Raw genomic sequence first — 19,536 nt, 5'->3', positions numbered from 1 at the left:
CTGTAATTTATTTTTTTAAATTCATTTTTATTGAATTTTCCACTTTAACAATCCAATCAAATCACATTAAATATTCCAAATTATACATATCAAATAGTCTGAATATTTTGCCAAATTTTAAATTTTTAATAGGACTTCCCATGCTTCACGTTCAGAGTTCTGATCATCTCATACTTCTACTGCTTTTCATAGTAATTAGTGGTTCCTCTAATTCTTTTTGTTGTTGACCTTCATTCTTTCACAGCCTCTGAGTTGTTCCCACAAGCGAGTTAAAACAAACAATGATGTGTTTCTGTGTGGATTTTATGTCCATGATTCCCCTCTATAAGTTCGCTGCATCTCACACGCTGGTGTTTCTGCCGAATCAATCCGAAAGTCTTTTCGCTGCTGGCAGCCGCCATCTTCACTCAGTTCCGATAAAATCAAATCTAAGTGTCTGCTTTTCCCAGACCGGTTGCATCAAACATTAGCCTTTCCAGGGGAAATTTACGAAATCAAACTGGAAACACAAATATAATGACATATTAGAGGCTCACCTCCCCCTATGACGATTTGTAATTCTGCAGCCTGGTCTTGACTTCCAATCATGGCGGATTTCCAAATTAAAAGTGCGACACAGCTCCCACATAGATTCCAGGAAACTGTCCAAGGTTTTTTAATATCTCTCCAGCGGTTAATGAGATTCTGCTTCTGTCTGATGTACACACATTGGAGAATCTTTTATCCTCTTCCAATCAAATCAAAGATCAAAAGCCCTAATTATATAGTATTATTATTTCCACATAGTTTATATATTTAGAGCCATATTATATTAACAAATACAAAACTTTCCAATCTCACTTGTTATAGTTAATGTAAATTTTTCTTCGGGGGGGGGGGGTTGCCAAATAATATAATAAAGCAAAGTACAGTAATAAGAGAGGCTCTCCCCCCTTTTCGTTCCTTTCCAACATACCAACTTAGATGTTATGAAAAATACTGTAATTTAAATGTTCAGATAAATTTTTTCCTTAGTGTTCCTTATTCAGATTTACAGAATAATCAGCAGTTAGTGGTCACTGTGTTCCATAGATGATACAAAGAAAAAAGGTTATCTAAATATAATTAGCAGGGCCGCCACCTGATAAACCATGATTAAAATTAATTCATATAGATATTATTATTATTATTATTATTATTATTATTATTATTATTATTAATTTGTGCCCCATCCATTTGGCTGGGTTTCCCCAGTCACATATTAATGCACTTGGTATGAGTGCATTTTTAAAATACAGTAAACCCTCAATATATGCTGGGGTTACATTCCAGGGATTACACTTAAAGCCAAAATCACATATAGTCAAAGCACATTGGATGCAATGGCAGGTGGGATTGCCGAAGTGTCCCATCCCCCCCCCCCCCGACTTCTGCCCCCTTTTTAGTTAAATGCACATAAATTGCAGGATTATTGTATCGACAAGTGTATAACGTGACAGTTTAGCCAGCAAAAGCTATTCCACAGTTGAGAGATCATCAATAATATTTTCTCTTACATTCCTATTAGTCTTTGCCCTACCAATTACTTTTGGATTTTAGTGATTTAGGCAACAGTCCTAAACTAACTTACTTGAGAGTAAACCCTATTAAACTTAATGAATGAGATGTGCTTCTGAGTATAGGATTGCATTTTAATCATTTAAAGCAATAGTTAATACATACATGAAATTAACTGATTATTGAACTTAAAGGGACTTATTTCTGCAAAAACATGCTTGGGGATTGCTCTTAATAACTTTCAGTCATGCTATTTAACTAATCTTTACCTTAAATTAGAGTTTTGCCTTATAATTGGTGTAACAGAATATTTCTCTTGATATGCTATGGTGCAGTTGTCAGAGTTTCTGAAGGGATTCTTTGCCTGGCTGCTTCTGCTTGTTATTGTTGCTGTTGCTTTTTTTATTATGGTTTTATTTATTTATTTATTTATTTAGTTCTTTGAAATCTGTAAGCTATTTTGTAGGTCTCCTCCTTTCAAAGGCAGGATTTGCAAGTTTTAAGTACTAATTGGGTGTGTAAGAAAGATGCAATTTTGTAGTTGATTTGATTTGATTGATTCAATTTATATACCTCCCTAAACCTGGAGGTCTCAGAGCAGTTCACAGTTGATGTAAAGTATTTGTTGCAAACCTGTCTAGCAAAATCTGGTGAAAGTTGAGGACTTTTAAGAAGAAGTGTTTAACTACATCAAGGGTGTGGAACTATATCAGGGGTGCAGGGTTTCCTCTGCTGGCCAAATTTGACAGGTGAGTAGGACTACACACATCTGTCAATCACCTAATGTAATAGTGGCATCAGATGATAGACCACGGTCAGGTGATCTCCATAACCACAGCCAAGCTTATGAATGGTTACATTGGTCTCTTTTGAAGGTACTCTCACAGCACCATTCAGCTGATGGTTGGTGGAAGCGTTGCCTTCAAAGAGACCTGCTGCATTAGACAATGTGGGTTGCATTGAAAGAGCTTGCTAAAGCAGAGGGGAAATGTACAGTTCTTAATCTGTTTCTTCTTTTTCTCCACAGGAATTCAGAAACTGGTTTTAGCAGGAAGAATGGGAGAAGCCATTGAAACAACACAACAATTGTATCCAAGTTTATTAGAAAGAAATCCTAATCTCTTATTTGCTTTGAAGTAAGTCTTAAAGTACCGTATTTTTCGCCCTATAAGACTCACCGGCCCATAGGACGCAACTAGGTTTTTTGGGGGGAAATAAAAAAAAAATATTTCTCCCCCCCCCAGCCACGGGAACTCCCACAGGCTCCCCAGGCTTACAGATAGCTTCCTAAAGCCTGGAGAGAGAGAGGGGTCTGTGCGCACCGACCCCTCTCGCTCTCCAAGTTTCAGCGAAAGCCTGCATTCGCCCCATAGGACGCACACACATTTCCCCTTCATTTTTGGAGGGGGAAAGTGCGTCCTATAGGGTGAAAAATACAGTAAATTGTTAGTACTGTAAATTGCTGTCTAATCATTGGGAGTTTATGTGGACACCCTTACGACTTTCAAGCTTCCACAGTAGTGAATGATCTTGTTGGTTATGTTAGTGCAGTGAATTTCAAAAAGTTACTTTGAGTATTAACTTTTATTCCTCAGTCTTGAGAACCTCTTAATTTAATTTAATTTAATTTAATTTAATTTAATTTAATTTAATTTTTTTAAGAGCACAGTTATAATCCTGAAAGTTCTGTAGCAGAACTTTTGGCATGTGAAGTTAATATTAGATTATACAGTGGTACCTCGGGTTACGAATTTAATTCGTTCTGGAAGTCCGTTCTTAACCTGAAGCGATCTTAACCCGAGGTGCACATTCCCTACATAGGCCTCCTGCAGCCCCGGAAGCGGATTGCGTTTGTACCCCGGGGAAAAGTTTGCAACCTGGAATACCTACTTCCGGGTTTGTGGAGTTCGTAACCTGAAGTGTTCGCAAGCAGGACTGTTATTACCCGAGGTACCACTGTACCTGGTTTCTGTGAAACTGCTAATAACCCTTCTTCACAGAGTTGTCTTGGACAACTCTGGATGCCTGTTGCCCAACAATGTCACAGAAATCTGCTTCTTTTTTCCTTCTATAATTTCAGCTTCTAACCAGGAAAAGAGAGAGGGAGCAAATGCCCCTCCCCACCCCACCCCATTATCTGAGAATGAAGTACATAAATAGGTCTGTGCTAATTTGAAATACCTGGACCGGATTTTTAAAATATGGTGAAGTGCTGTCATGTGGCACTTTAAGAATTAAAAATAGTGCCCCTATTACTGGGGGTGAGCAATACAATTCACCGCTTTCTCCTTCAACACTGGAGTAGTCTTTCTCTTGTATGCTAAGGTGTGTGAATATCCACTACTGGCCATGTAATCCACTTAAAAAGGAATAATTAAAAACCTGCTGTAAAGCTTATGGGACTTGAGGAAGCAGCTGCAGTTAGGAATTGAGAAAAGGCCCTTCCTCTGCTGCAAAGCTCCTTCATTTATTCCCCAATCTTCTATTTTTGAATGGTTTCCAAGTGGCAGTTACTGTTACAGCTGTGGAAAGGTGGGGAAAGAAGTAGATGCTCTCATTCTGCAGTAATAATTATATGTTTCACTGACCTTCATTTGTATTAAACAGCAACCAAACTACTATAATGCAAATCATTAATAATACTGAGAGCAATTAGATTGTTGAAATTATATTGGCTTCATAAACTAACTCTTCTCTCACGTTTCCTAGGGTACGGCAGTTCATAGAAATGGTCAATGGTACAGACAGTGAAGTACGATGTCTAGGAGGTCACAGTCCAAAATCTCAAGATAGCTATCCTGTTAGTCCTCGATCGTTTAGTAGTCCTAGTATGAGCCCCAGCCATGGAATGAATATTCACAGTTTAGCAACAGGCAAAGGAAGTAGCACACACTGTTCTGGTGAGTTTGAGCTGGCAGAAGCTGGTGTTATACAGAGGTGTTTCACTTCTGGATCTTCAGTTTTTCATCCATCTGTCTATTAGCATGTGAAATGCTTTGTGTTGTGGCTGGTGTCCCGCAGTGTTGCCACTCAGCTCCTTGCTGGCACTAACAACTTTTCTTCTGCACCTGTCTTATTTCTAACAATAGAGACAGACATGTCCCATAGTGTATGGACAAGTGGGCCTCTCTTTCAATTAACCACTGCAGCTATTGCCACTGTCATAATTTTATTTAAGAAGCAAAGAAGGATCAAGCAAAGAGATTCTTCCAAAAGTTTAAACCTCATTACAAAAAGAGTGGTTTCTCTTGCTGCATCCCATGCTATCTAGACCACAGTAGATCAAATAATGGACAGCTTGTTCATACTACTGCTGGGGAGGGAGGAGAGATTATGGGAGGAGAGTCCTTTCAGGTGCCAAAAGACAGAAACCATATTGTTTTGAGGTTAGCTTGCCCTCTATGCAAAACCCATGTTGTATGGAATTATGAATATTCAAAATAAGCATACATTTGTAAATTCAAACACTAGATTATTTTTAAAAAGAATTTTTGCTTTTTGGGTTTTAGGTTTTGAAAGTAGTTGCAGTAATGGAGTGATATCAAACAAAGCATATCAGTCTTACTGTCACAGTAAACATCAGTCCACCAGTTTGAATGTACCAGAGCTCAATAATATAAATGTAACACGGTCACAGCAAGTTAACAGCTACCCCAGGTAAGTACACTCATTCCAACCTGATACCACTGTTCTTCATCCACCACTGTTTGTGATTTATGTATTGTACTGATTTTCTAGGACAGGTAACTCAGATCTGCGTTCCTAGCCATCATGCATATAAGCGAAATTGCATAAAGCCAGGATCCCCCAGAACTGGGCTTCACTGCAAGGTGGAGGGTTGCTTGTCCAGCTTTGGGAAGGCAGCACAGGGGTTTGGGGATGCTGCCAGAGCCCTTGCAACACCTTCCCAAATCTGGGTCCCATGATCACAGCTTTGCATAGATGCAGGGGAGTAAGTAAATTGGAGAGTGGGTTATTTTCCCCACCCATGCAAAGTTGTGATCACATAAGTAAGATAAGTGCAAGTTGTGAGTTACCTGTATAGGCTATTATTACAAGCTGCAGTGCCTTCATCTCACCATAGTGGGTAGGCTTCAATTCAAATATTTTTCTCTCTGCTTTTAGTATGGGGTATGCACTAATCAATCACTACTTTCCCCACGTCAACCACTTACTATTCAGGGACTTTTCTCCCCAGTCTCATATAAGCTGTAGGCAGCCACCATTCTTGAAACTGCTGTACAGCACATACTTCTCTGTGAAAACCCCTTCCCTCTCTTAACCCCCTGTACAAAGAGAAAGTTTAGAGGAATCTACATACCACCTCTCATGTGGATATATTTCAGATACTCTGTCTGAGAGGAGAGAAACTGGACAATCCCATACATGTCTATTTTTTAAAAATTAAACACACTCACGAGCCACAAATAAAATATTTTTCACATGTCTATTTAGTGTTTATTATTTTAAAACTATTTTAATTCTTGCCTGCCTGTAACCAATGTGGATAAATGACAAACTCTAGCCCTGCTGATGCATTATCCTATTTAGGTCCTATCTATGTTGATGTGGTGGAGGGTCATGCTTTTTGCACGGCTCCCAAAATATGTACGTCTTTTGTGTGGTTGTCTGCAGAGAAATCCCAGTGTTTGAAAATTGTGAATATGACCATAGGTGGGAATATACTGGATGTACTCTACATCTGAATGGGGCTTATATTTTACTTGGTGCACCAATTTCTGATAGGCTAAGAAAATGAGTTGCATAGGTTAAGTGGTCAGGAGCAACAGGGAAAGCTGGTCCTGTTTCCTGTAGTTATGTATTGTGCTATTACAAGAACTGTGGCAGCATAAATAAAAAGTGGTGTCTTTGGAGATTCACAGCCCACACTTAACTTTTTAGGAGCTCATGTTCTGGCTTTTAGACAAGCCTGGTGCCAGAATATGGCATATTTGGGCAACAAGTGCCAAGGTCCCTGCAGGCTTCACCACCACTGGACTGCCTCCATCATGTGTTTCTGTGAGGCCCATGATTGCTTAGCTTGCTTTCTCAGCTCTCATAGTACACCTACATACATACCACCCATTGCCATGCCACCCACGTGCTTCTGTCAGGGGCGGCATAATTAAGATGGCAGTGCCAGCAAGCTCAGGCTTATGGGAGCAACCTGCTTGAGGTGGGCTTGCTTTTATACCCTTTGATCCACCCCTTATTAAGGATTCTTCATAATGTATTGAATTCATCATGAAATTCAACTTTCTCATATTCCAATAGTAATGTTTCTCACAACACTTTTGGATGCACAAGCTCACACAGAGAACCAGACCATCCAAGGAAGAGCTCTGTCACCCCATCAGTCAAGGGATTTTTTTTTTTTTTACCATAAGTCAGATGCAGATGTGTGGTAAAATAGGCTTTTATTCTTCCCCAGTTGCATTGTGGGACATAGTGAGGTGCACATTTAAAAATGAGACCCCCATTCCAACTTAATGATGCATTTTTCCTCTTCTCAGCAATGATGTAGACATGGAAACAGATCACTACTCCAATGGGGTTGCAGAGACATCATCCAATGGCTTCCTTAACGGTAGTTCTAAACATGATCACGAAATGGAAGAATGTGACACAGAAATGGGTCTGCAGCAAAATTTCTTACATATTTAATATTACTATCACCATTTTTTTGTTTTGTTTTCTTGCAGTTATTTCCAAATGAAATTTAGGCATACCTAACCTGTTTTCAGGCAGTTTATATAGCTCTGAAGTGCTATAGTCAGTGGAAAATTTTTATATGTAATGTCTGCATTTATAATTTACTTAGTTTGCATTGGATTATTTTTACTCTTGTGGTGCTTCACTATGGCTTGAAAGACTCACACTTCCTTCCCGTTGTTGTAAAATATCTTCTGAATTTGCATAATCTTGGAAGAGATGGAATTGTCACACAGATGCTACTTGAAATGGCTTCAGCGTTACGCCTTTTGCCCACCACAACTCCTAAGTGGTTCTTATTGTGTGGAATTTCTTCACACCAGCATCACACTTTTCCTGCTAATGAGTAAAGTAGAAACAACTACATCAGCTTTGCCTCAGCCCTCCTGATGTTTTAGATTACAACTCCCATCAGCCCCAGCCAACATGGGCAATAATTAGGCATGATGAGAGCTGTGCTCTAAAATATCTGGAGGGCACCAGGTTGGGGAAAGTTGATCTGAATAATGAGCTATGTTACTCATTTTCCCAGTGTCATAGACCAATGAGGTACAAGGATGCTGTCTGCATCTGTGTGATTGAGGTAGTGTGCAAGTGTGCTTTTGATGTCATTCCCCAAATCCTTCCTATCTTGCAGCCTTATAGAGCATTTAGGTACAGAACAAACTTAATTTGTTTAAATGGATCAGATAAAGGAGAACTACATGTAAAAGAGAGTGGAGCAAATTTAGCAAATGTCTGTGCTCCATTCTGGATAGTTTTTGTAAATTTTCATCATACTTTCCCAAGGTGTACCTTGAAAAACAAAACACACACCTACTAACACTACTGTAAGAATTTTTGATTAGCTATTGTTGTAGGTGTGTATCAAAAAGTGTTTGTGACAATTAATGTACCTCTTCTCTCCCCCCCCCCCCCAATCCACATTTTTGGTACTACTTAGTTAAAAAACAAATTCATGGGAATACCAAAATATAAAATTCAGAAGCACTTTCATAGGACAAAAAGATTGTTTTCCTTGCAGTAAGCAGTTACATTTCTATAGCTACCAAGCCTGAATCAGGTCTGGAGCCATAACCGTGGTAAAGGGAGGCATTTCCAAGAAAGGAATATCTTTACTCAGGTGAAATCCAAGAATCGGGAACAGTTAGTGAATATCCTTTGCTTTAAGAATTATGGGTGCTTATTTCTATAATTTTAGGGAGGGTGTACTGTAAACACATTCTGGTATTTCTCCATAGTGTGTCAAATTACAGACAGATGTTTATCAGGTTTTATTTAAAATAAAAGCCCACTTGTTTGTAATCAAACTTCCATCACCATGATTTGGAGGGGATCCAACCCAGCACAAGGGCTTCTAGACTGAAGGGGAAATTGTCACCACTTTCATGCCCTGTAAAAATGTTCATGCACAAAAAGGCATATTCTGTGAAACCCAGCATCTGTCTGCAAGATTAGCATGATGCCTTGCTATGTGGTGAGCCCAGAATATCTCATATCAAATACTTCTTTAATGCATGAGCAAGTTGCAGAATCAGTTGCATGGTTTAAGATAGCTTATCACAGAATAGTATACCGTATTTTTCCCTCTATAACACACAGATTTTTTCTCCTAAAAAGTAAGGGGAAATGTCTGCGCATGTTATTGAGCGAATGTGTGGTCCCTGGAGCCGACAGGCGTGTGAAGGCAAAAATCAGACAAATATCAATCGTCCGGAGAAGGGAAGCCTTGAAAAGAGGAAGCTGCTGCTTTCCTGCATTCTGCCTCAGGGTCTTACTGCCCACCCGCTTCTGCTTGTTACTGTGTTTGCTCAAACAGAACAAAGAGCAGAGAAAACCCCTCCCCTCCAGGCAAGCAGAGGGGAAAGCAGAGCGTCCTTCCTTCTAATTCCTCTCCGTGCTCCGGTGCTGCAACATGCAGGTGGGGGGGGGGGGAGAGAGAGCTGGCTGGCTTGGGTGGGTGCGTGGGGGGAACTTTTGCCTTCCTTTCCTCCCTCCGGTAAAACCCCTCTCCTGCATTCTTAGCCAGCTGCTTCTCCGCACACCCCTCTCGGTGCTCCTTGTCCCTTCTATGTTTTTCCTTCCCTCCCCACTTAAAACGTGGTTACAAAGCACGGATCCACATGGATCCTCAGGATCTTTGCATTGGGTCACCCCAAATTCACCATCAGATCACATAGCAATGATCTGATGCAAAAACAGGGCTGCAATGGTGCAAAAACGTGGTTACAAAGCACAGATCCACATGGATCCTCAGGATCTTTGCATTGGGTCACCCCAAATTCACCATCAGATCACATAGCATGTCCATGGCTACAGCCTGCACCAAAAAAATCACGCACCCACTGTTGCCTGGGGCTGCAATGGTACAAAAACGTGGTTACAAAGCACAGATCCACATGGATCCTCAGGATCTTTGCATTGGGTCACCCCAAATTCACCATCAGATCACATAGCATGTCCATGGCTACAGCCTGCACCAAAAAAAATCACGCACCCACTGTTGCCTGGGGCTGCAGTGGTGCAAAAACGTGGTTACAAAGCACAGATCCACATGGATTCTCAGGATCTTTGCATTGGGCTACCCCAAACTCACCGTCAAATCACATGTCTGTGGCCACAGCATGAAGCACAAAAATGATACATCCACTGTTTCTTTCAGAATTTTTTTTTCTTGTTTTCCTCCTCTAAAAACTATGTGCGTGTTATGGTCAGGTGCGTGTTATCAAGCGAAAAATACGGTATTTAAATTCATTTAATCGATACAATCTTGCCTAATGAGAAATGTTTGATACGACTGGCTAAATTTAAAAACAGAACACACACAAAAAACAAAATAAAGCTTGCTTCGTTACATTTGCAGTAATATTAACAGTGGTCAGGATCCAGTTTCATGGGCCCAAGAAAGTCTTGCTTACCTCATAGACAACTGCTTCTGAATTTGAGGGAAGTTTCAAAAGCAGTTGATAATATGACTTGGATGACTCGCTTCCCCTCCTCCATCCTCTGGGTTAGTATAGACACACTAAACAAACCTAAATTAGTTTTTATTTGAGTCAGCAGACCTTCCTTGTAACCAAAGTCTATCTTAGATACTTAAACAGCTCCAGCTTGTGTTTTTATTAGACCACTGCTATCAAGACTTGTCAGCTACTAAGAATAATGCGCTTTTGGCATTGACCTCAGTTTTGTAGAACTTCTTCCCAAGGAAGCTTTCCAGATCCACATTCTTGGCTCCTTTGGAAGAACAATAAAATCATCATTCTGTCATACCTTTTGAATTTGGGTTCTGTGTGGTGGGTTGTGTGTGTGTGTGTGTTTTATGTGGTTTTATCTGGGCTGTTGTCACTTTTATTGTATGCTGCTTTGCAGAGTTCTCAAAGTTGAAAAATGGATTAGAAATTAAAGTCTTAAATCAGAAGCCCAAACCCTGAATTGATCAACCACAATTATTACTTTGACCTAATTCATTGAGTTTGTGTGTAGTCAAAGCACTGTGTTCTCACTGCTGTGCTGTTTAGTGATAGTGCCTTATCATTCTCACAGAGGTTGATTCCAGTCAGTTAAGACGTCAACTGTGTGGAGGTAGCCAAGCAGCTATTGAAAGAATGATTCATTTTGGCAGAGAATTGCAAGCCATGAGTGAGCAGCTAAGAAGAGAGTGTGGCAAAAACACAGCAAATAAGAAAATGCTCAAAGTAAGTTAAAATGTCTTTCCAGTAAAATATGAGCTTGCGCTGATATCCACACTGATGTGCAATCCAGTCTATGCCAAGGAAGAGGGTGATGTTTGCAGTTCTCAGCTCACTAGCTTGTTATCTGTGAAACATTAATGTGCTTGCACCTATTTGTGTCAAATAGCCACCCAAATAACAAAACTAGTACAATGTGCAGCTGAAAAGCAGTTTGACTTGTTTTTGGTAGCTAGAATAGCTTTGGTTTTTAATTCTGTGTGGAGGAATGAATTGGATCATACTTAAGGAAATGTAGTGGAAAATGACTAAATTAAACCAGAGAGTTGGAAACGATTAAACAACAACAAAAAACCAGTTTCCTTTCTCATAAGCACTTTCTGTCCCACCCCTGCTCTGATAGTGAGCACTTGATCTCATATTGTGTTGTTGTTAGGAACTGTGGCTTTTTACAAATGTAACAATCATTTTCATGATTTTAAAAGAGAATTTGGAATTTACATTTGGCAAATAATAAATAGTGCCCTCTACCAAAAGCTCAATTTTTTTAGCAAGATAAAAAAATAATGCAAGTATACTTGATTTTAATCGGATGGTAATTTGATAATGACAAAATTAAGCCCGGATTTCTCAACAGGATGCATTCAGTTTACTTGCATATTCAGATCCCTGGAGCAGTCCAGTAGGAAATCAGCTGGACCCCATTCAGAGAGAGCCTGTGTGTTCAGTTCTGAATAGTGCAATACTAGGTAAGGCTTGCACATTTATTTCATAGCACATTTATTATTGTAAGTTAACCTAAAGCAATTATGGTGTTGTATGCCAAAAACAGTAGTGTTGCAATTGCAATGGCAATTTTTGGCACTTAAGCAAATCCCTTTGCCGGAAATGTCAAAGTTACACACTCATTTTCATTGAAGGATTATTTTTTGTATGACATGGTACATCAAATGACACAAATCTTAAATTCCTCCAATTCTTAAATTCTTACCAATCTTGACTGGTAAGATTCACAAGGTTTTGATACCATATAATTCTTGTATGGTTTATGTTATGGTAAAGTCTTGTGATGTGAAATATTCAGTCTCTTTTGGGATGCTGGGAAGAAGTTAAAGTCCAGTTTGGTAACTGCAGAGGCACAATATTTTTGTAGGAAAAGTATCTTGTAAGAAAGATTTCCCCCTCCCCTGGTCTTAAGTGTAACATATTATGTAATCTTTTCAGAGACACACAATCTACCAAAGCAACCTCCACTTGCTCTTGCAATGGGACAGGCTTCACAGTGTCTAGGATTGATGGCCCGGTCAGGAATTGGATCCTGTGCATTTGCCACAGTGGAAGATTATCTACACTAGCTATGCATATGATGATGTCCAAGGTGTATAATCTGGCTATATTCAACATGAAAGTAGACCAGCTCTGCTGAATGGAGTTTGGATTTTTTAAATTATGTACTAAGGACAGGTCTGTTGCTTTACATTGCTTCCTAGTTTACAGCATGACGCAAATGATTTTCTAACCTACTGTTAGGATAAATTTTCCATCTTTAACCAGAGTTAAGTATCATTGGTAACATCAGATTGACAAACCCTTGAATTGTTCCAGACAAACCAAAAAAGTCCTGCCTTCATGGAAGGTTGGACGAAATAGATGATGTTGTGGATGTGTTAGTATGTGGGTGATGTAAACTTCAAGCAGGATAATTTGCCAACTTCCACCCCCATTATTACATAGATCAATCAGTGTAATTTGCAAAATGCATAAGTACCTGACAGTTTGGCTGTATAGTATTGATGGGAAGAAATATTTTTAATGTGTACTGTAAAACTTGAAATACTCAGGAGCTGAGTGAATATGTTTGTTGCTACTTACAATCTCAACCTGTTTCCTAGTGGTTTTTGTTTTAACATGGTCTTTTCAACTCTGTTTCCTGTTTAACTGCAGACAACTTATGTTGTAGACTCACCTGTTTAACTGTTGTATTATAACAGTATTATATGTCAACACAGTGTGGTTATGGCCTATTTATATAAAAACCAAATATTTAGTCAATTTCAGTCTTAATTTAATCTTTGTACACCCTGCATTTTTAAAAGTGCTTAAATGAGTACTCTATTGCAATAAAATGTAGTGATACCATAATTAACCAGCCATTAAATACTTCTACATATGGTAGGATGGCTACCTTACTTTGCTTGTGTTGTGTTTTGGACTTGGGACTAGTTAATTAAACATCTCTAGTTATGAAAGTCATGACATGGGCTGCAGGGGATTCCTTTCTGTTAAAAGGGTTTAAAGAACCTTTTGATGAGAGATCATAGCAGTCTAGGTTCACTTTTTGTCTTACACTGCTTTAATATTAACTGAACACCAATGGGGGTGGCATAGCTTTCATCAGAAGTATTTATTTTCACAGTGCAGCTTGTATGTGAAAGTTGAAATTCAGGGCCAAGGAAAACTTGGTTCTTTTGCATTTTTATTTTAGCAATTGAGATTCCAGCAGATATTGTTTACAAGCACATATGCAATTATTAACCTAGAGATTTGTTAAAATAAAAACAATTATGAAAAAGCAGTCCTGCAGAATTGTAACCCTGCAGGAGACATTCCAATCCTTTAAGGATTTAAGGAATAGAATTGCATTTCAGCATTAAATTTAGCTTAAATGTGGAAAGCTAATAAAGTACACTGCACTGTTTAGAGAAGAAAGCAGGATAAAAATATGACAATGCCCTTAATACTTTATAGTATTTACAGAAGTTGGCTTATATGAAGCCTCTTTTCAAAAGACATGTAAGAAATCATATTGAACAGCTCTTACTTAGAAACTCCAATTTATTTTCCACAACTTGTCAAAATGTAGTCTGTGTTTCAGCAGCTTATCTTTGAAGAAACCCAGTGCTTTGTGAACTTTTTAGCCTTTTGCTTTTCCATTTCACCTGGTAGGAAAGAAAAAGATTTTATTAAGTAACAGCTGCTGCCAGGTCCCTTCCAAATTGTCCCTTCACCTCTGGGTTGAGAAAGTCATAGCAACTGAGTACATTAAGGCAGACAGTTTTTGGCTTAAGTCTCACATCAACTTATCCACAGCACTAGGCGTGATACCATTCTCTCAACACAGTATCTAGAAAATCATTCTCTACCTTAGGAGGCCTGTTTGATCTTGCTAATAACACCAACAAACAAGGTGCTTTGAGCTCCATGCTCAGGACTATATCAATCCTTATTTTATTTATAGTGACATGGCCAGCCAATCTCCCACAAACAAGAAAGCAAACTTCTTTAGGAACATAGAAAGCTGACTTGTCTACCAAGATGAACTACTGCTGTCTAGCTCAGTATTGTTTACACTGACTAACAGCTCTTCTGGGGTTTCAGGCAGGGAAACCTTTCCCCCGCTTATCTTGAAATACTGGGAACTTCTGCAAATCATGTGTTTGACCACTGAGCTAAATACACTTCAGTGTAAAAAATACTGTAAACACACAAGTTTATTTCTGGCCGGGTTTTCTGCTTTTTAAAAAAACACTTGTCCTTTAAAGATGGGTCAGTGTCAAACCTGAACATGACACTTACAAGCACTGTCCCAGGAAGAAAACCTCCTTTACATCGCTCCTACATAACAAACAGCTCCATGGGGGATTGTATCCATACCACATCTTCATTACCCACATAGGATGCACATTCAAAAAATAAAAAACACTTACCCCAAGACTTATTCACAAACTGGAATGCAGCTTTTTTAACATCACTTCTCTTGCTTTGAACAGAAAAATACTGGTTTGCTGAAAAGACAAAGAGTCAATTAGCATAAGCTGCATGTATAGCTCTACAAATGTGTTAAGCAAAAGGCCACTGTACCTGTTGTTCGGTGGCAGCCTCTTCCATAGAGGTGTTTTTGTAGGAAGTCTTTGGCCACTTGCTGCTGCTTGTTGGTTAAATCCTGATCTTTCAGCTGCACAGCCATATAGCTTTCTTGGTGCCTAATGATAAAATGATACTTAGTTCTCTGTAATGTAGCTTTTCTTACTAGAGCAGACCTATATTAAGAAAGTTTTAGTCAAATGATTTCCAACTTCCCTTTTTCCCTAGTAATCTAATGTATGTGATCAAGTTCTCATACATAAAGCTAATTTAAGTGACAAGTCAAAAGTACCTAACAGGTATTGAGGTTATTACTTAGTGGGCAGCCCTACTTTGCGTACTATTGACAGTCTTCACAGGATACTGTTGCAAGTACAGAAGCTGCCTCTAAGCTTGGCTTTGTATTAACATGGACATGTCTTTTGTGAAAACATACACTGTCACACGTGGCAGCATATTTTAAAGCTTGCATGATTTAAAAAATGGCTTGTGGGGGGGAAATAATGTTACAACTAAAACCTTGATTTATCAAAATAAAATTAAATAACTCCTCAGCTTCACTAATAATAATTCGGGCTTGTTCAAAATGAACAATGCTAATTCATCAACAGTATAAAAACCTATCGGGGTTATAAACTTTCCTAAGTAAATATATAAAAGATGCCTTATATCAGTACTATCTATTGTGACTGGCTGTGGGTCTCCAAGATCAGATTTTTAAAAAGGCAATTGTAGTAATAAAACCCAGGATCGTCTTCAAGCCAAGCACAGCAGTTTCCTGAGTCTTACTGAACGAATGGACAGAAGTAGCCAAATCTTGCACATGGCGAATCCTGCAATACAACTGACATGCAACACTATCTGTGTACAGTACTTTAAGCGGCTGGATCTGAGATTTTGTGACCAAATAAATGGTTATTTGGAGCAATAAGAACATCATATGTGCTTGCAGAACAGAATAAATGGGCTTTTCTTACAACACTATGACATGTAAGAATCACTCAGCCATACCTAGTTGCCAAGTTTTCTTCACTGTCTTCCTCTGTATCTTTTTGGCCATTCTCACTTTCAGAATCATCTTCAACATTCTGACCTATAAAAATAATGGAAACTTTCATTTAAACTTTACACCTCAATGGATACCATGCAGGACTATAATACTTTACAACTACAGTGGTACCTCGGGTTACATACGCTTCAGGTTACACACTCCGCTAACCCAGAAATAGTGCTTCAGGTTAAGAACTTTGCTTCAGGATGAGAACAGAAATTGTGCTCCAGCAGCACGGCAGCAGCAGGAGGCCCCATTAACTAAAGTGGTGCTTCAGGTTAAGAACAGTTTCAGGTTAAGAACGGATCTCCGGAACGAATTAAGTACTTAACCCGAGGTACCACTGTAGTTGCAAACCCATTCCAGTAGTTTTTTTAGCCTCTTTAGCAACTAAACTACTCACAAATGTATGTGGTAAGAGAAAGAGTGACCACTGTTATCAGAGAAACAGGTGCAGCTAATTGGGGACCCAGCACATTTATGATGAATATGTGAATTAAAGAACAAAGTTTACAGCACTAATGCATTTTGTGAGAAGTGAAAGTATTATCTCAAACTATAAGATTAATAAACAACACAAAAATTGTTATCATGGTCATTATTATAATAGTCATAATATTTTATGGGCATTGTCAAGTAGATCCTAATATTTATGGCATGATACAAAGTACATAATAAACGCAATGTAATCTTGGGCAGAACCGTACACATACCTTGCTCTTGCGTGGCTGATGGCTGATTTTTGCTAAGGAGAAATTAACATTGGAAGACATTTAGTAAGGAACCTTTTGATCAATTATTCACAAATACAAAAATGGCACATTCATTTGGAACCTATTAAAATACGCACAGCAATTACTGTTAATAGCTGTGCTTACCTATCATGAATATAATAACAAAACTAAGATAGGAAGGCTTCTGCAAGTGCCCAGTAACTCAACTTTCCAATTCCCTTACTATTTAAGAGACATTTTTAAAGGTAGGGCATACACCAGCTGCATATTATGACATTTGATTCAGGCGCTGCTCTCCCTGTTCTGGCCATTGGTGTTGGTTGGAAATTATAAGTCCATCAGTGTAGGTGGGGGTTAGTCATTTATGAGTATTGCAGCCAAAGGAAGCATACAACCCAATCTCACTGAAACGTTTATTGGTGCTCCAGAACATACTTTGCTTACCTAGTCTGTGTTGATGATGCCAACTCCTCCAACACATTTTCAGGAAGCAGCTTTCTTTTCTAAAAGAAACCAACATTAGCAAATTATTAACCAACCCCTCTGACAATGCTAGCAGTAATGGTATACCATGCCTAGCTGACAGCTGAGTGGAAAGTTTGGTTTCTAACCATGCATTAATTTGGGGAAAGGATAAATAGGCTTCATCTTGATATCTCATTTGGTCGTTATGATTTTGTGACTGAATGACCAATGAGCTGGGCTATGTACAAGGTCTTTAGTTAGGTTCAGTATATCCCAGATTAAACTTCCAGACAAGTCTTGCCATGGGAAAGGGGAACAGGACACTTTGTAACTTTTCAGAGGCATCTGATTGGCTGCTGTTTAAGGACACTGAACTAGATCGAGCTTTTGTCTGACCCACAATGGTAGAGCTTAAGTCGTTAAGCTTGCATATTTATATCCTGCCTCCACTTTGTTCATGGGTCCTTATAAAACCATACAAACAGGAACCAAGTAGGTTGGAAAAGTGTTACTACTTTGAGCAAAACAATCTATGCTGTACCCAAGATGTGCACTATGGTAAATTGCAAAAAGCAAAGGGAGGGGCTAGGATTAAAAATACATTAAAAAGTATAGTGAAATAGTTTACCTCAATAGACTGCAGTCATTAAGATAAAAAGTGGTGCAAAACTGAGTATGTGTAATATTTCACTTACATTTAAAAATATCTGGGAACTCTAGAAAATTAGTTTGTAGATAACATTTGTATATTACACATGTAAATCCCTCACACAGATATATCTACAAAATAACACATTGGGACTGAATTTTGATAGCGATTCTCAGTTTTATGGTGTGCAACTTCAGGGGCAGTATGGTACAACTGCTAAACATTTTCAGAGTGTGAAAGTTTGCTGGGCATGAAAAATAAAGCAACCTCAACATTACCTTTTGTTCCTTAAATAGTTCTTCTTTCTGTCGTCTCTTTTCTTTTAAGGTAGCCTTTTCTCTAAGTAAATAAATAATAAGACGATGTTCATGAAGAGAAGACATGGGCACAAGAAGAATCAATGTGTATTTACAAGCACTGTGAGTGCTTGTTCCAAGTGCTATCAACAAAGTTAAGAGAAACTAACTAAGAAGTGCATTCAGAGGAAAAGAAGGATGTATTCTCACAATGACCACAATTGTCTATATTTAGAAGAGAGAAGAGAACACACATAACTATTACGTGAACACAGTAAATTGTCTTTATAATATGAATGACTGAAAATTTACTTTCAGTAGACAGCATTGTATTGTCAAATCTACCAAGAAAAACCTCTAATACATTCCTTTAGTTTTGGACTAAGATGTTGTATAATAATAATAATAATAATAATAATAATATCATCATCATTTGAAGATCTCACAGTGGTTCACAAGATAAAAAAATACAGGGTAAAAGCACAAAATAGTTGAAACAAAACAGTAACACCCCCCCCAACACATTTAAAAGGCAGTAGAAAATTAATCAGTCAAAGGCCTGGTGGAAGAGGATAAGGGAGCCACAGCAGAAAAGCCCTATTTTTCTGTTGCCACCCTTCAGACCTCAGGGTCTGGGTCAGTTTATATGGGGAGAGGTGGTCCTTGAGGAATTGCAGAACTGATCCGTTTAGGATAGAATGAAGAAAATTCAAGTGTTTCTCCAGGTGGAATCACACTACCACTTCCTCGCTCTGTCCGTTTGAAGAACTGATACTGTCTTCTCTCTAGCATACAGCAAGCCCCTTAACGTTATGGGATGGGCACAGCTAGGCTATTGGAAGCCGGGGGGGGGGGGGGAGGGAGAGACTGTGCGCGTCTATTTCTGGTCGTTCAAGCTCCCAGCAAACTTCAACTACTATTTTCCTACTGAAGTAAGGGATACTTTCTCACAGCTGAGGCCTATCATGGACAAATTCGGCCTTTTACGCAAAGGCCATTTACAACACTAGAAAGGGACGACGGATAACAAGAAAAGGAGGAGCAGCTGCTTGAAGCCCAAGATGCAGCTGGGTCAGCTTCTCTCTTTGGTTCTGGCGCCTCAGTCCTGCCGAATGGCTCAATTTTGCCACAGAAAGGCTCTTGGCGTTGCCTCTCCCTCCGCCTTTCCCCGCCACGACGAGGCTGACCCCCGAAGCGCAAGGCGTCGTTCTAGGCGCGGGATGGAGAGAGTCCCACGCCGAGCTTTACCTGCGCACGCGCTCCCCCGCCAACCGACGCGCCTCCTCGGCCGCGGCGCGCGCGCTCTCGAAGGTCACCTCCTCGGGAGCCTCGTCACTCTCCTCGTCCTCTTCTGAGGAAGCGGCGGCGGCGGCGGCAGCAGCCTCCGCAGCGACTCTTTTCCTAGACATCGAGCGAGTCCTCCGCGCCACCATCTTTCTCCACTCCTCGAACTTCCGGCTGACCCTTCGTCCCTTTGGCCCGGAAGCAGCCTGGCGGAGCGGGGACTTGCTAGAGCGGACTCGGCACGCGAAAAGAA

The 19,536-nt window shown here is 39.5% G+C and overlaps 2 protein-coding genes and 1 long non-coding RNA gene across 6 annotated transcripts in view; 2 read left to right on the top strand and 1 right to left on the bottom strand.

Moving 5' to 3' along the window:
- RANBP9 (RAN binding protein 9) overlaps positions 1–13,129 on the top strand; it is a 28,223-nt gene extending 15,094 nt beyond the window's left edge. The window contains exons 8-14 of one of the 2 annotated variants that reach the window (XM_081015298.1): positions 2,564–2,672; positions 4,246–4,436; positions 5,046–5,193; positions 7,050–7,171; positions 10,795–10,946; positions 11,578–11,689; positions 12,165–13,129. In XM_081015298.1, the coding sequence (XP_080871424.1) occupies positions 2,564–2,672; positions 4,246–4,436; positions 5,046–5,193; positions 7,050–7,171; positions 10,795–10,946; positions 11,578–11,689; positions 12,165–12,295 (965 nt within the window). In that variant the 3' untranslated portion in view covers positions 12,296–13,129. The remainder of the gene's footprint in view (positions 1–2,563; positions 2,673–4,245; positions 4,437–5,045; positions 5,194–7,049; positions 7,172–10,794; positions 10,947–11,577; positions 11,690–12,164) is intronic. The other variant, XM_081015297.1, reaches the window with a different exon arrangement.
- The window catches only part of LOC308482323, a 176,466-nt gene that overhangs the window by 140,986 nt on the left and 15,944 nt on the right, over positions 1–19,536 (top strand). The gene's annotated exons all lie outside the window — the stretch shown is intronic.
- NOL7 (nucleolar protein 7) lies at positions 7–19,478 on the bottom strand. 3 transcript variants are annotated; one of them, XR_013989185.1, is made up of 9 exons: positions 19,248–19,478; positions 17,982–18,042; positions 17,034–17,092; positions 16,569–16,600; positions 15,816–15,897; positions 14,802–14,923; positions 14,648–14,725; positions 13,762–13,879; positions 7–694 (listed from the first exon to the last, which is right to left on the bottom strand). XR_013989185.1 is itself a non-coding variant. In XM_081015325.1 (8 exons), exons 1-8 carry the CDS (start codon positions 19,430–19,432, stop codon positions 13,812–13,814), a joined length of 687 nt encoding a protein of 228 aa, XP_080871451.1. In that variant the 5' UTR covers positions 19,433–19,478; the 3' UTR covers positions 13,758–13,811. The 3 variants fall into 3 exon arrangements, 1 of the variants encoding a protein (XP_080871451.1); XR_013989186.1 differs by lacking the exon at positions 7–694 and adding an exon at positions 6,937–7,129; XM_081015325.1 differs by lacking the exon at positions 7–694 and having other exon boundaries at positions 13,758–13,879.

Source organism: Podarcis pityusensis, assembly GCF_964106645.2.
Source record: "Podarcis pityusensis genome assembly, chromosome: 7".
Classification (NCBI taxonomy): Eukaryota; Metazoa; Chordata; class Lepidosauria; order Squamata; family Lacertidae; genus Podarcis; species Podarcis pityusensis.
The sequence above is the reverse complement of the archived record's forward strand: the minus strand, read 5'-3'. Positions and strand labels throughout refer to the sequence as shown.